This window comes from Quercus lobata, chromosome 12 (genome assembly GCF_001633185.2).
Source record: "Quercus lobata isolate SW786 chromosome 12, ValleyOak3.0 Primary Assembly, whole genome shotgun sequence".
NCBI classification, from domain to species: Eukaryota; Viridiplantae; Streptophyta; class Magnoliopsida; order Fagales; family Fagaceae; genus Quercus; species Quercus lobata.
In genome coordinates this window covers 672,238-689,267 of record NC_044915.1, presented here as the reverse complement: position 1 = coordinate 689,267, position 17,030 = coordinate 672,238, and the positions used below count along the sequence as shown (strand labels likewise).

Genomic DNA, 17,030 nt, shown 5'->3' with positions numbered 1-17,030 from the left:
GTTTGTTCCAAATGATCCACACTAATCTTCCTAACTTTGTGTCTTCGTTGCTGCCTTCATTAGGATATGCAACCTTCACTTCAGTACCATTACATGCATTGTTTAGATGATTCATTAATCCATGGCTTTGTATTTCATGCCCAATTCTTGAACTTCTTAGATTATGACTTAAGATTTTAATCTTTTGCCTTTGTAAATGTGGAAAATATAGATGCATTTTGAAGACTTTCCATGGCTTGTTTTACCTACGCAGAACTTGCATTGCTGTCCTGGCATGCATCTTTGAGTTGGCAATTAATGGAATGCATTTTCTTTCTTAATGTAAAAATTTTTGTATACATGCGTTGTTGGATTATGTTATTATTGTTGATGTCCATGGGCAGGAAATTGTCTTGGTATATACTCTAAAGGATTCTTTGATTCAATCTCAGGTACTTGGATCACAACCAGTTGACAAGGAGAATTGACGCAGACTTCTACAAACATCCTTTCTTGAAAGAATTGTGAGTATTCTTTACCACTCAGATCTACGAAAGTCGTCAATTCCTGAGCTTGAGCATTGAATTGGGTATTCTATTGTCAATTACTCGTTTTTAACAGGTCTATTGAGGGTAGAATTTTTGTGTTCTGTTTGATAGAATTTTACTGATGGAGTTTGTAGAATAATTGATTTTTTTCCCTTTGGCTACTCATAATTTGTGTGATGCTCACAGTGATAAAATTAATATGATCTTCATTCACACAGCTTGAAGTTTTGTAGAAATAACATTAATTACATAAGAATTGAAGAAAAAGGAATGCCATAGTTGGAGGCTATTATTTACATTTTGGTTTTTGGCCTCCCTTTTACAATTACATTATGTTTTAACCACAATAGGTGTGAGTGCTTCTGTCAGAGTGATTTAGTAAACTCTCTATTCACATATTCAATGCATGTTCTTGAAAAGAGTTTGTAAGTTTTTCACTCTCTGAGTCTTGTAAATGTCTCAAATATACTAGAATTGTATATAGATAGGCCATGTCATTAGTTATAGGCTCTGGATGTTACCCTCTTGTTATGTCAAATTTGGAGAATCAGTGAGTACAAATATGGAGTTTGAGCTCTTATCTTTTCAATATTAACCAAGTCTGGCGATAAATTATCATCATCAGCCAACAATTCTTTTGGACCCGAGTTCCACTATCCAAATCAACAACTTCTACACCTGTTTCAGCACCCTCACAGACTAGTTGCCCTATCTTTACTGCACAAATCTACTAGATCATCCCAATTTGCAATTACTTTCCAATGAAAACTTCTAGCTTTTTCATGGGACTATCAAGCATGAAAACAAAAGACTATGATAGTTCAAATTTTTTTTTTTTGTGGGGTATTAGGGATCATATATAAACAGACTAACTAGTAGCACTCAAAGTTGCAACATTAGAAAGTCTTACAAAGTTTTGTACAAATTTGACGAAGGCAAATCCAGGAATGCCATTTTATTATTAAACATAATGCGATTACATAATAATATAAACATTGTTTAATGCCCACAAATGAATACAAAAACAAGTATGGTCAAATCCACTTTCTACTTTAGCATGAGTTTGAAATTATTCCCCTGAGTTTGCTCTAGATAATGCAGTAACTTGAGTATTGGTGTATCGTTTCTGTTTTAACATAAGTCTGTCATTGTTATGTACTATTTATTTTCACGAGCATCCATCACATCTAATAGAGGCAGCTAATTGAAGGGATCTTGCCCCTTTTAGCTGCTTCAGCCTCTCCTCTTTCTTTTATATATACATCTTCTGCATTGTAGGTACACTGAGAAAAATTTGAGAGACCGAGAGCAAATAGAAATAGAAATGGATAAGAAATTAGATGTTCACAATATCGCAAACATACTTATCATAAATATGATTAAAAAACTTAAGTACTAAATTACAACCTCTACAATCAATATATATATATATATATACACATATATAAGACTATCTTTAAGATTTTAATCTTCATAACACTATAACAGATAACGCTGTGAAAATTTGGGATTGATTCACCTATCAATTCCATTTCGAGATAGTTTTAAATTAAAATTCTATTTGAGCACACCACTGGAAATATAGTTTGACCATACTTGCTACTCCAAATAATTCAAGTCAAGACGTTTGATTTTCCCCCCTCATCACCCAAGTAGATTAACTAAGATTTTAAGAATATAATTACATACAAAACCTAGAAAAGCCCAAAATTGAAAAGGATGAAATCAATCTAAAAGCATTAGCACTATCATGCAATATCCAAGACAGCCACTTGTAATAAGCACTATGAGAAGCAAATATACAACAAAAGATCATTAAATATAACAACTCATCATCATCAAGAATATACCTTCTTTTCTTGTTACAAAAGACACATGGAAACTTAAAATTTAAACATTTTATACGAAGACAATACAAAATCAATTATAATAATAATTACTTGCAAGAAAAAAAAAACCTAAATTCATGGAGTCCTTCATAGAAATTTCAAAATCTTATCTTGAAATTTTTTGCTCATTCAACAAAATTATAAATAGACCATTTATAAAAAAGATTTAAAAAAAAAAAAAAACCTGTATTTATTTTTAGGTATGAAGGAAGATATTAAAGTTGAAATCAAGAAGATCTTCATGTTTGTGATTAAGCCCAACTTATTACCCCTTAAGCCCCCATTTGCTTTTCTATGACAGAAAGCATTAGTAAACTAAAGTCCATAACATTCTAATAAACTAATGGTAATTTCACGACAGATGGGACCCCCCTTTTTCTGGTCTGAATTGTAAGTATTAGAAAACTATAGGCCACAACATTCGAATAACCTAAACAGAATTTCACAATAGATGAATAAAAATGAAATGCATAGATACTCCTTATATTGGCTAATTGCAAACAAATCCAGGATTGTATGATGAATTACAACAAATATATGATAATGATTACAAAAACATTATGAACACAAAATGATCATGACGTATCGACTTTCATACTCAAGGAATCGCCCAACAGTAAAAATTAAATTCATGTAAAATTAAGTCTTAACAGTTGCAAGTTTGCAATCCTTATTTATGCAAACAAAACCCACTATCATAGAGGGTCCCATATGCTAAATTGCTACACATGAAAAGCTAATGTAATTTTCTTTTCAAAAAACAAAAAAAATAAAAATAAAAACCTCAACAAAACAACTATAAACTTGAATCACACCAAATCTTAAACCTATCTGACAAATGTTTTGAACTCACTTTTGACCAATGACCCAAGTAATTGAGCATCATGGTATTATAGACTTAATAATTATTACAATGACATGAATTTCGTATTTGTTTTCATATTTTGTAAACACTTATGCTTAACTACTTTTACAACTTATCACATTGAGTTAGTATAGGACAAGTGTTATATGTTCCAAGAAAATAGCTGCATACTTGGGTATGTCTGTTCTTAACAAATGACAAATGAATGTAATTATAATAATTAGTATATTTGTAGTAACAAATCTTGGTGTAGGTAACATTCCGTAAATATTGTATCGCAATGGACAAAAGTTGGATGGAGAAGCGGAGGGGTACAAGGGAATATTTTGAAGGTGTAAACCAATTCGTGGAATTTGCTGCTCCATCCGCCCGCAATGGGCAGATCTTATGTCCTTGTGTGAAATGTGTGAATTTGCTTATACAACCGCTAAATGTGGTACGTGAGCACTGTTGGGCTTCGGGGATGCTTAAAAATTACAAAGTTTGGAAATTTCATGGTGAATCGGCGGCTGCTACGCCAGCTACCGAATGTGGGAGCTCTCATGTGCAAGAAACCCAAAATCCATATGGTGATTTCCATGGGATGTTGCACGATTTGTGCCCTCCGCATGAAATCCCACCCGAACCAATGGAAGAAGGTCCAACTGCGCAATGTCCGGGTGAAGGTCCGAATGATGACGCCAAGAAGTTTTACAAGATGGTAGATGATGTAGACAAACCTTTATATGAAGGTTGTACAAAATTTAGCATTTTCTCAGCAATTGTCGTGTTGTTCCAGTTGAAGACTCTGTGTGGTTGGACAAATAAGTCATTTACTCTGTTGCTTCAAGTCCTGATGGATATGCTTCCTTCAGACGCTAAGTTGCCAAAGGACCATTATGAGGCTAAGAAGATAGTTCGAGATTTGGGTTTGGGTTATGAGAAGATCCATGCTTGTCCCAATGATTGTATGCTGTTTTGGAAGCAAAATGTTAACCTCGAAGCGTGTCCTTGTTGTAAAGCTTCAAGGTGGAAAACAAATGAGGCATCTGTTGCTAGTAAGCATGCTTCATCCAGTAAGGGGAAGAAGAAAGCTGCGAAGATCCTAAGATGGTTCCCCTTAAAGCCAAGATTGCAGCGACTATTTCTGTCACCCGATCTGGCTAGTTCTATGAAATGGCATGTTAATGGTCGTACTGATGATGGGGTAATGCGGCATCCTGCTGACTCAGATGCATGGAAAATGTTTGACAGTAAGCATTTACACTTCTCATCTGACCCTCGTAATGTCAGACTTGGATTAGCTGCGGATGGGTTCAACCCCTTCGGAATTATGAGTACTAGTCACAGTACGTGGCCTGTCATGTTGGTCCCGTACAATCTCCCACCTTGGCTGTGCATGAAACGGTCATCTTTGATTCTATCATTAGTTATTCCTGGTCCTACCTCGCCAGGGATTGCTATTGATGTGTACTTGGAACCGTTAGTAGAAGAACTAAGGGAGTTATGGGATGTTGGAGTACAAGCATACGATGCATCTTCAAAAGAAGTATTCCAATTGCGTGCAGCATTGACGTGGACCATAAATGATTTTCCTGCATACGCAGATTTGTCGGGTTGGAGTACCAAAGGTGAGTTGGCGTGTCCTGCTTGTGCCATGAAGACCGAGTCTCGATATTTGAGAAATGGTCGCAAATTCTGTTACATGGGACATCGGCGATGGTTGGATGTTGACCATGATTTCCGCAAAGATGGTATGTCATTTGATGGATCTATTGATACTCGATTGGCTCCTGAACCACCAGTCACATCTGACATTATTGTGGAAACTGAACATTTACTTGGACGTTGTCTGGGTAGGAAATGTCAACTTGCTTACAAAAAAAGGAAGAGAAGGGAGGCAGACCAGAGTGGTTGGAAGAAAAGGAGTATATTTTTTACCTTGCCTTATTGGGAGGATCACAAGTTGCGACACAATCTTGATGTGATGCATATAGAGAAGAATGTGATGGACAATATACTAAGCACACTGTTGAACTTGAAGGATAAAACGAAGGATAATTACAAGGCACGCCTTGACTTGGCGGACATGGGGATAAGGAGTGAACTCCACCTACAACGAAAAAGTGATGATCAGTATACCATACCGGCTGCATGTTTTCATATGACTTCATCGGAGATAGATGGTTTCTTGCAAGTTTTGAAGGATGTAACAGTGCCCGATGGGTATGCTTCCAATATCTCACGCCGTGTGAATATGAAAGAACGCAAGATTTCTGGTTTGAAGAGTCATGATAATCACATATTGATGCAGCAACTTTTTCCCATAGCATTACGTGGGTCTTTGCCATCTCATGTTAGTAGACCTTTGATAAAGTTAGCTTGCTTCTTTAGACAAATTTGTTCCAAAACCCTTACGGTTTCAGATATTGTGACTAGTGAGGCAGAGATTGCAGTGACATTGTGTGAATTGGAAAAGATATTTCCTCCATCCTTCTTTACAGTGATGGTACATTTGGTCATGCACTTAGCTGCTGAAGCTAAGATTGGTGGTCCAGTGCACTACCGTTGGATGTATCCCATTGAGAGGTAAGATGTGTGTAATATTATTGATCAACGTCCAGTTTCATGTGCGTGTTCGAATTACCATTGCCAATCATTAATCTTATCATTCCTTTATAGGTACCTCTCACGTCTTAAGTCTTACGTACGAAATAGAGCTGCTCCAGAAGGGTCTATTGCTGAAGGATACATAGTAGAGGAGTGCTTAACATTCTGTTCACGGTATATGGAAGGAGTGGAAACTATATTCAATCGACCCACCAGGATGATTGAGGAGTCAACGGGGGTGGTTTCGATCATGACACTAGACAATAAAGAGTGGACCCAAGCCCATCGCTACGTTTTATTCAATTCTGACAACATCAACCGCTTTCGTGAGTAAGTATTACATATACAAATATAATTGCACGTCAATCCAATGTACGTAAGGTCTATTAACCCTAATACAATTGCCTGCACAGGATGCACAAAAGATTGATAGAGGATGAACTTCGAAAAGGCCACAATCGTAACGTTTCCGATACCATTATATATAAGCATCACATGGAGAAGTTTTGTACATGGTTTGGGGGTCACGTATGTATGACATTTTCAACTTATTAAACTTGTAACACTGTCTCAACCATGATTAACTGTACTGATATGAATTATTTTATTTTGGCCAACTGATGTTAGGTGATGTCCCTCACTGATGCTGAGAAGGAAAGGGAGGGAGTTAGTGATACCCTTGTTGCATTGTCCAAATGGCCGTATATTTATGTAAAGCGGTTCAAGCATTATGTAATAAATGGCTTAAAATTTAGGAGTGTAAATGATGAGGGAAATAGGAAAACGCAGAATAGTGGAGTTAGTGTGGCTACTGATGGGGGCAATACTTACTATGGTATTTTAAGTGATATAATTGAGTTGAATTATTCTGACAAAATCAAACATGTGTTATTCAAGTGTAAATGGGTTCATGACCAACATAGGAGAGGATATAGGACTGATGAATTTGGGTTTCCTATGGTAAACTTTACATACTTCATACATGGTGGGGATAAAATGATGGATGAACCATACGTCTTGGCATCTCAAGCTACACAAGTTTTTTATGTGGAAGATAAAAGGCACAAGGATTGGTATGCTGTTGTCAAAACTAAAGCTAGGGACGTGTTTGATGCTGGTGTTGGTCCCCAACGTGAGGAGGATGATATATATAGTTTTTCTGAAAATGTTCCCTATAACTTAAGTAGTCATGAGGTTGTGAGTGACAACCTTCGTTGGGCTCGGGATGATCTAGAGGGAATGACAATTGATGCCTCCATCATTGCTGAAAGAGATCTTCATGGAGTAAACAATGAAGATGAGTTTATTGACGATGAGTCTGACAATGAAGATGACAACAAGGATGAGTATACCGAGGATGAGTAGTGTATTATGTGTTTGGATGTTACAGTTGTTAATGAGAACGTATTCATTCATGAATTAGTTGGAATGCCTCTGTGTAATATTTGTTGAATTTGTTAATTCCTCTTAATATTGTTAATTCCTTTAATTTTTACTTATGATGTATCCAATTCCTTCCCCTCTTCGCTATTGGATTTGAAATTCATTTCTTATGAACTTGGATATATGATCGTGTGGTGTTAGGGTTTCTTTTCGTTGTGGTTGTAGTGTTTGGCAAAGAGAAGCTCTTAAACTTGGATAGGGTAGTGTATATATTGTTAGATATTAAAATAAGTTATTTTACCCAAATATTGATATGGCTAGGATTGAAACCATTATTCCGAAACTAGGTTTATATCATACCATATAGATTCGAACCAACTATCATGTTAAGAAATAGGTATGGTTAGGATCGAAACTAGTATTCCAAAACTAGGCTTAGGTCATACCATAGGTTGATTTGTAAGTGAAAGTTTGGTTCACCCCATTAAGCTCATATTTAACCCTTTTAATTAGTTCATTGATTAATTTAGTTAGTGCTGGGCCTGCTGGCTTATAATCAGTGTACAAGTCGTGGTCAACTTTAATCCATCCAAACATGTGGGTTTGTGTTATTGATTTTCTGATTATGGAAAGACTAATATGTTATCATGTGATCATAACAAAAGAGATATGGCATTTACCAAGAAATTATATTTTGCTATTGGTGTCATAGCTGTTAAGCTTCAAAGTCATAGGATACTATAGAAGCAAAGGATTTTAAGCAAGCTCTTCCAATCCATGACTAATTATGTTTTTATTTTCACTTTGATACACTGTCATATCATGGCTTTAACAGCATTTTATCTGTCAAGATATTTATATTAATTTATTTTTGAGGACTCATGTTTAATGTGTATATCATTTGGTGGGGACATTGTAAAAAATAAAAATTTAAAAACATAACCTCATATTTTAAAGTAATTTTTATACAAGACTACCGTGCACTATTATGATGTATATATCATTATGTGTATATCATTTGTGGCCTACTGTTCACAATTTTGCTATAAATGGAGGATTTTTTTATTTTTTATTTTTTTCAGTTTACCAATTGAAAACCGTAATAAAGAAAAATCAACAACCAAAACCTCACCCGTTCATCAAGTAATTAGCTGTATCTAGGGACACCAGTACTCACTGCTAGCTAGGACCATATGACAAAAGCTTATATAAATGTTTTTTTTTTTTTTTTTTTGAGAAGAAAAGCTTATATAATTTTAATGTACTAATGGCATGAGGTAAGCTGATTACATCACCATGCTTAACTTGTCCTTTGATATTTATGGGCCCATTTTATTGTGTCCTTCATTAAGTCATTACCCCAATTATGTTGCATGAAACATTCCACCCTTTCTCCAAGTCTGATGGTGGATAGTACTCATCCTATAGCTGAACGAGTCCTGAATATCTTATTATTAGATATTTTTGAAAGTTGAAACCCCTATAGAAAGGGACATTCTAACCAAAGACATAAGCTGCATACATACAGATAGAAGACAGACAGACCCTACAGCAGATGATGGAACCACAGTGGGTGGAGACTAGAGAAGAAGAGAGAAACCTTTCTTTCTTCCCAAACATCATTAAAATTGAAAACCCATTTATCATATGTCAAACCACTTGATTTTTTGTACCTCAGTTGCTTATAACATGCAGTACAAGCCAACTGTCTAAACCCACCAACACAAAAAAGGTGTCATTAAAAACATAGACGTCAAAAGCAAATTAAAATTTTTCTTTTTCTTTTTCTTATTTTGAATTTACATGACTTGTAGCAGATTGTAAATATACCTAAGTCTAGCTTTTTATTGGTTCATTTATGGGGGTTTTAAAATCATCTTTAATATCTTACCTTCATGATCTTAATTACCATAGGTCCTCACCCAACTCAATTCTAACAAAAATTGCGACATTTAATATAAAGTTTTCTTCTGCCTATCTTGGTGCACACAACGTGTATATGGTTGAACTATTGTAAAGGGTGTCAGAACCCAAAAATGTTTCACTTACATGTTATGCAATTGATTGTTGTCTATAATTAACAGTTTTTTTGTTTTCTAAAGTTGTTAGACGCAGGAATGGGTAAGAAACGCCGATTGCCACTTGTAGACGTCGGCGAAGGACCCTCGAGTTCACGACAGAGAGGGGAGGAGCTGCAAGCCGCCCATACTAGTGATGCTGGGTCACAACCCACAGGTAGTTTACATATCTTGAAATGTAACGTTTGATATTTATTACTGTTGTAACTAATTTTTTGGTCGTTTGCTGCAGGAATGGAGAGGGACCATCCATTGACAATTGTGCAAGTTGGCCAAGGTTCATCACGCTCACGAGACATCATGCAGGAGGAGTTAAGGGCCGCCTATGATGCTGAGCACGCAAGATGGGAGGAAGGAGATGATGATGATGATGATGAGACACAGCCGCCTTCTGCAGGTTGTTATTCGTACAGTGTAAATTATTCTTAGGGTAACACTTTTATGTTTGCTGTTAATGACTAAAGTAACCTATATCTTTAACCTTATGTTTATATGGTTTCAATTTTTTTAGTAGTTTTGACTTGATACATACTTTAATTATTAAAGTAAAATGAAATTTACTAATTGAATGAATTAAAATTCACACAATGATCCAAAAATTTAAAATGTATAAATAAGATTAACAATTTTTTATCTCTGTTGGTTCACTAAAGTTCCTTTTTTTTTTTAATAAAAAATAATTCAAGAGGAGAAGTTAAAGATTTTGAGACATGAAGAATTTCAAACATTACTACCTCTTCGTTGCGCTCTTGTGCATTAGAAATTTCAATGATTTTTAAGATTGAGTCATCTAACTGCACTTTCAGAGAAACTATGTCAGTGCTGTAAAGTAAAACGTAGAAGTTTGATGGTAATGTGTAAAGTTCGAACCGTCCAAAATTCTACTGGTTGATGAATTGGTTATGCAATTTGAAGAAAATCATTTGCTTTTAACAGAGCATCAACAACCATGAGTTCTATTGCCTAACAAAGGATCACTGTCAAATTTAATTCATTAAGTGTTCAAAAACAGATGAAAGACATCTATGCTGGAACTACTATGTTGAAGTTCCACATTAACAAATGTAGTTTCCAGTCATGACCCAACTATTCAATTCTTGGATTATAACATTAGTATTCCAAACAACCTAAAGCATAGTTTCTGGCAGCAACCACAAACTTATATTGGCATGAGAAGAGAACCTACCTTATAGCCTTAAACACCTGCCAATACTCTCCCATCAAAATGAAGACATTTGAACCTTTCATTTTTAATTGAGGAGACTCAAAGCAAAGAAGCAGACAACTAAGATAGCTTAGCTCAGTTGTACATCTCCACAAGAAGAAGATATAGGGTCAACTATAAATATATATATATATATATATATAAAATAGAAATTCATTAATTATTACAAACAACTGTACATTTGAGGCATTAAGCTTTGTACACAGGGTGGAGTCTCCTCCAATTACATATAAAAGCCAACAAATTTAAAGCAAATGACAGAGGATTCTAATCCATACTATCATATTCCAAAAAAATAAAACAAAAACCAAAAGGTTTAGACCATTTTTTGTGATGCTATACTATTTCTTACTTATCACCAAATTTTGTAGATGCATTACTCCTAGGTTGGTGGAATGAACAAATTTTGGTAAGTGAATTCTATTATTTATTTTACCTTGCCATTTTCTGAAGTTTCCAGTGTTTTAATAATTGATTTTGTACGTATCAGTGTAAGACTTGTGCTGATTATCAAAAATTAAAGTGCAATATTTGTGCAGAGTGCACATCAGAAATCAACTGTCATACGTTTAAAAAACTATTCCATAATTATGTTCGTTATAATGTTTTTCAACAAGCTAATAAAACCTATAAGCATATGTAAATGAGTTGATGTGCTGTAGCAAATTTTAGACTTCCTAACACAATTCTTGTTTCATTAACTCCAAATACAAATACAAATCTCCCTCTTCCCTCACTAAGCTTGAGAAAACTCTTAATTTTATTTTTCATTTTATCAGAAAAAATTTCTGAAAATATATTTTAAACTACTGCTCTTACTGCATTTTAATTAACTTTTCCCTTCTGTTTCTAAGAAAAAAAAAAAAAACACACTTTTCCCTTGTAAAAATGTGCAGTTCGCACAGTATAGAAATCAGTTTTTAATTTGATGATGGATATATTTAGATCTAAACAAAAGAACAGAATTACTGTTGGGGGGACATTACCTTATGTAATGGTAAAGTCACGGGGTGGTCACAGGGGCGGCACCAAGTGAAGATTAGGGGGTTGAAAACTTTAAATAAACCATCTGAGCTGGCCAAAAAAGAAAAAGAAATAGAAAAAAAGTATAAGAGCTAAATAAAAAAAAAAAGAATTATGTATAATATTTTTAAAATATTTTGTTGACCCTTTGAAATAAAATTTTGAACTCCTGATCCCAAACTTTTTTAAATTCAACAGATAAAATGAGCTTAAATATGATTACCTAGACAATATCTTAGCATGTTTAAACATTAAATGCAAAAAGCCCAACAAAAACCAATTTGATCTAAAATATAGGGGAAAAAAATAGTAAGCCCAACATCAAAAGTAGAAAATTTGTTGACCTTAAACTTCAAGAAAATTTTCTGTATGGTTCTCTGCTTTTGAATTTCTTCTTTCCTTCTTTGTATTCTGCTTTCATGTCTTGGTATTTAGCTTATGCTTCTGCTCCGTTTATCTTTCATTTTTTTTTATGCTCTGTTGATGCTGTTTTCAAATGGGTTTTCTGGTTGGTTTGTATGAAGGGATTTTTATTGGTATCTGATGGAGTTTTCAGTGTTGGGTTTACAGTGACTATTTTTGGGTCTTCCTGAGAATTGTTAAGGGTTTGACAGTGGGGTTTTGGCTGTAGTTCCAGTGGGATTTTTCTTGGCTTATTGTAGGATATTTGTAGTGAGAGTTTTGGAGGATTTGCTGGGTTATTTTCAGTGGGGGTTGAGATTGTCGATTTTGGGGTTGATTTTATGGGTTAAAACAGGGATATTTATGGTTCTATTTGGGTTTGCAAGGGCATTGTTTTTGGGTATTTTTGGTGGTGTTCTTGGCTGGGAATTTGGGTGTTTCAGGGATTCTTGCAGGTTTTGTTTGTGAGAAGGTTTTGTTTGTGTATTTTCTGGGTTTTGATAGTTTTTGTAGCGTGTCTGGGAGTTTGGGTGTTTATCTGTGGAGAGGGTAGAGACGTGTGAAAAATATTTAGGAAACTTGATTTGCATGGGAGGCCATACTTATTTTTTAGTAAAAGATGGTGAGGTCGCGTGGGATGGGAGATCGCTTTTTCTTTGGCACTTGGCCAGCTTGCAATTTGTTGAGGGTATGGAAAATATTTGGTTGTGCATGGAACCAAATTGGCTGTGCAAACTTGGGGGTAAGGACAGAATTTGTTAAATCTTCTCCTCGATGGGTTCTACAAGAAGTGAGATTTAGGGAAATGATCCAATTAAGTACCACCACTTGACATAATTAGGGACCAAATCGATTTCAAATGTGCACTTCTTTAAGCAATTAATAAAAAGCAAAGCCTAAAATGGTGATGACCCGATTTAATAGAATTGGACTTGTTCCTTGGAAAAGTAAATGAATTTCTAAGGAACAGAAACTCCAATGAAATTGGACTCAATAAATATAGTGGCACACATTTCATGCAAAATCAAGTAATACTAAGAAGGAAAATGGTAATGAGTGTCCTTAAGGAAATTTTACTAAACTTCTTTGGAGTTTGGGTTAATATTCCTAACTCCATTTAGCACAATTACTTTTATCTCATATTCTGTTCACTGTGGATGTGTAACATCCTTGTCATCAGAGAAAAAACAAAAAGAAAAGAGGGGGTCAAGTCAGATTTTTAGTTCGCACGTCCCCCCCACCTAACACCAGTCCCCATCACTCATTTTCACCCACCTCTCTTCTTTCTATTGGCTGGCTGCCTCTATTAGGGTCTTTCATTTTCTTTCTTTTATCTTTACTTAAACACACACACACACACTCACTTCCACACTCACCCACCGGCCTCCACTCCAAAGCAATCAATCCTCACCATCATTTTTTCAACAAGATCACTGCAAAAATACTTAGGAACCCCAAAGCATCTTCATCACTTTATTTGAGGTAAAAGTTCTAATTTCTTTTGATGGGTATTATGTTTTTGTTTGAGGTTATTTTACCCAAGCTGTAATAATGATATTCATGTGATTTACGAGCTTTGGAAATGATATTCAACTTGGCTGTGCATGTACATGACACTGGCAGTAATGGTGTTACCAATATTATAGGTATTATGGTTGACTTATTTGTTATTATTAGTTTCTTTAAGTATCAAAATGTCCACATTTACAAAGATCACATATATCATGTTAGTTGAGCACTTGAGCTATATACAGTGACTTTTCTGTAATTGTGAACTTTGAAATTTCATTCTCTCTAATAATGGTTTACTATATGCAGACGATTTGGTCCAAGAAACCGCACCATCCAATGATGGGCGTGCAGAAGATGCAGTTCGGGAAACCCCAATATCCAATAATATAAATAAAAGACGTGGAATAACGCTAATGCAGCGAATATGGGCTCTCCCACCGAACAAGAAACTTGTATGTGGGTTAAATGGGAGCATGCAACCGGTTGGGGAAAGCGGGCAAACATTCAAAAGGTGGTTGGGCACCTTATGCATCTGCCGCAACTATTGCCCACTTATGCCTGCTACTTGGACGCATGTCGACCGTAAATGCAAAGAAGACGCCTGGGTAGAGATAGAGGTTGTATCAAATTAAGCTACTTTTAATTGTTATGTATAGTCGTGTATGTGCTAAATGACATTTTCAGTAGGGTGAATTATTGCACTATGCTAACTCAATTTTTGCATTTCAGAAAAAGTGGATCATTGACCCAGATATTATCAAACCAGCAAATCAAATGAACTGGGCAATGCACTTGTTAGGGGAGTTGAGAAGGAATCGAAGGAGTAAGTTAAAAAAAAAATGCTACCCAAAAGATGCGTTAATAGAAGAGGTTTATCTCAAAAAACCATCTTGGGCTGACGAGCAGGACTACCGCGCACTAGTTGACTATTGGTTTGCCGGTAAAACGAAGGTTGCGCTATTTTCTTGCTCTATTATCTTTTACTGGTACTATACATATGATGTAGAAATGTCTATACCGAGTACAGTGTTTTAACTGATTTGTTTGTTTTAATTTGTTGGCGGGAATGTGTAAAGGAATTAACGGATACGAACAAGAGAAGTCGTTCGTTTCAGACGGATATAGCGAGGACAGGGCCTATAAGTTTTGCACAAACTGCTGACAATATGGTAAGAAATGCATTATGCAACAACATTCACAGTTTTAATGCTCTACTATTTTAATTGAACTTGTGACATATTGGTGGTATCAATAAATTCTAGTTGTATTTATTTATTTATTTGTTGTTGAAAGAACATGGTCGATTCGAATTCATGAAAATTAAAATAGATGTTGTCGGCGTGAGTTTAGCATTGAGGAAGGGCTTGCATGGAGATGACAGTAATGGTGGCAATGCCCAACATTGTCGTAGGGTCCAAACTAAGCAATCCACAATTTCATTACTGTAATAATATAAACTTCTTGGTTTAGAAATAATCAATATTAAAAAATCACAAATAGAGTTTCCGTACATATTGTTTGGTTGAATTAAAATTATTATGTGTGATGAATCTGAAGAGTTTGAAGAAACTAGTTTACTGATCATATGCACAGTGTTGGGGTAAGGAAGACTTGGCTTTTTTGCATGTTTATGATTGTTAAGAGACATTTCTTGTGATATTTCCTGTTTTTGATTAGAGATTTCATTAATATTTATGTTTGCCACTTTGTTAGCAAGAGTTTGGTTTGGTATATAGCAATTGGGATGCATATAGGCAGGGGGTTGTAGCTGCGTTTAAAACGTGGCTATAGAGTAATTGTAAAAATATTTAGGGGGTTGTAGCTGCGTTTGAAACGTGGCTATAGAGTAATTGTAAAAATATTTAGGGGGTTGTAGCTGCGTTTAAAACGTGGCTATAGACAAAATTCTAAAAATAGTTAGGGGGTTATAGCCGCGTTTTAAACGTGGCTATAGGTAACAGATATAACCACATTTAAGAAACGTGGCTATAGTTGTGGCATTGTAGCCGCGTTTTAAATGTGGCGAAAATGTCTTCAAAGCTGTCAACAAGGGTGCTATGGCCACACTTTTTCAAACGTTACCTCTTATAAAATGGCTATTTTATTAAATCAAAGGGCAAGAGGGTTGGTACCAAAAACCGCTTGATACACAGCATTCACATGAAGAAAATAACTCGTCTTTTTGAACGTAATAAACTACATGTTTACGGAATTTGTTTTATGGTTATATTGCATGTTATGTTCCAAATTCCATTTGCTATGTTTGGTTGTCGATTCTCGCTTCATATCACCAACATAAATTTTCACTATTGTAATGAGACTGTTGAATATGATGTAGGCAAAAGAAAGCGGCCAAGCAGTGGAGCGTGCAGATGTTTTCATAAAAGCATACTGCACGAAAGATGGGACTCCTATTAGTAATGAAGTGCGAGAGAAGATTGTAAGCCTATATCATAACCTATTTATTTTCTAATTTGTGCGTGAAATGTTTATAGCAAATAATATGTTATTTGGTTCTTATATGAAAACAGGAGAAAATGAAAGCAATTTTAGCCAACGGGGGCAAACTAGTAGGAGACCATCGCGATGGAATTCTCTGGGCAAAAGATGATGCGTTCGCTCAAGTGATGGGCAAAGAACATTCTGGACGTGTCCGTGGGGTCGGTTTTGGACCAACCCCATCAGGAAGAAGTGGGTCCAACCTTCCATGTGTGCCTGGGCCGTCGTCCACTGAAACAGCCCAACGAATGACTGCATTGGAAAATTCGATGAGGGACCAACTTGCTGACTCAGAGCAAAGGCATCAGCAGCAACTGGCCGAAGCACTGGCCGAAGCAAAGCGGGAGTCAGATGCACGGCATAAGCAGCAACTAGCCGAAGCACTGGCCGAAGCAAAGCGGGAGTCAGATGCACGGCATGAGCAGCAACTGGCCGAAGCAATGCGCGAATCAGAAAGACGGCATCAGCAGCAGCTGGACGAAACAAAGCGGGAAATGGGTGAGGCAAAGCGGAGAATGGATGAAATGGTAGCCTTCTTACAAAAGAATGTCATCTCAAGTTTACACGGTTATTCAGGTAATACAAACTTTGCGTTTAATGGCCATAAAACTTGCGTGTTTATTGCAATATTATGTGCTACTAATATTGCGTATATAATATTTTCAGGTAATAGCGCTACATCATAGTGAGGACTCTTCGTGGACTCTTGTAATGTATAATTGTTTGGATATTCGGAATATTGTAACTTCGTGGATATTGAAAATATTGTAAACATGATTGTAATATTGTGTCAAATATTGTAACTTCGTGGACTCTTCATGTATAGTTGTTTGGAATATTGAAAATTAATGCTTGAGAAATTTCTTATTAGAGAAAATTAATGCTTGGAAGTCTGGGTTTGACAGGTATAGAGATATTTTGTATGTTTGACAGGTTTGTAAAAATCTGCCCAGAAAAAGGAAATAAGAAGGGAAAAAAAAAAAAAATACTATAGCCACGTTTTTAAACGTTAAAAACATGGCTATAGACCAATTCATA

The 17,030-nt window shown here is 35.6% G+C and overlaps 1 protein-coding gene across 1 annotated transcript; it reads left to right on the top strand.

The window, feature by feature from the left end:
* Positions 1 to 473: 473 nt before the first annotated feature.
* On the top strand, positions 474 to 16,804 carry LOC115971056. Its single transcript, XM_031090725.1, has 9 exons — positions 474 to 503; positions 9,356 to 9,488; positions 9,564 to 9,728; positions 13,800 to 14,110; positions 14,223 to 14,444; positions 14,570 to 14,662; positions 15,832 to 15,933; positions 16,025 to 16,568; positions 16,659 to 16,804. Exons 2-9 carry the CDS (start codon positions 9,371 to 9,373, stop codon positions 16,676 to 16,678), a joined length of 1,575 nt encoding a protein of 524 aa, XP_030946585.1. The 5' UTR covers positions 474 to 503; positions 9,356 to 9,370; the 3' UTR covers positions 16,679 to 16,804.
* Positions 16,805 to 17,030: the final 226 nt, after the last annotated feature.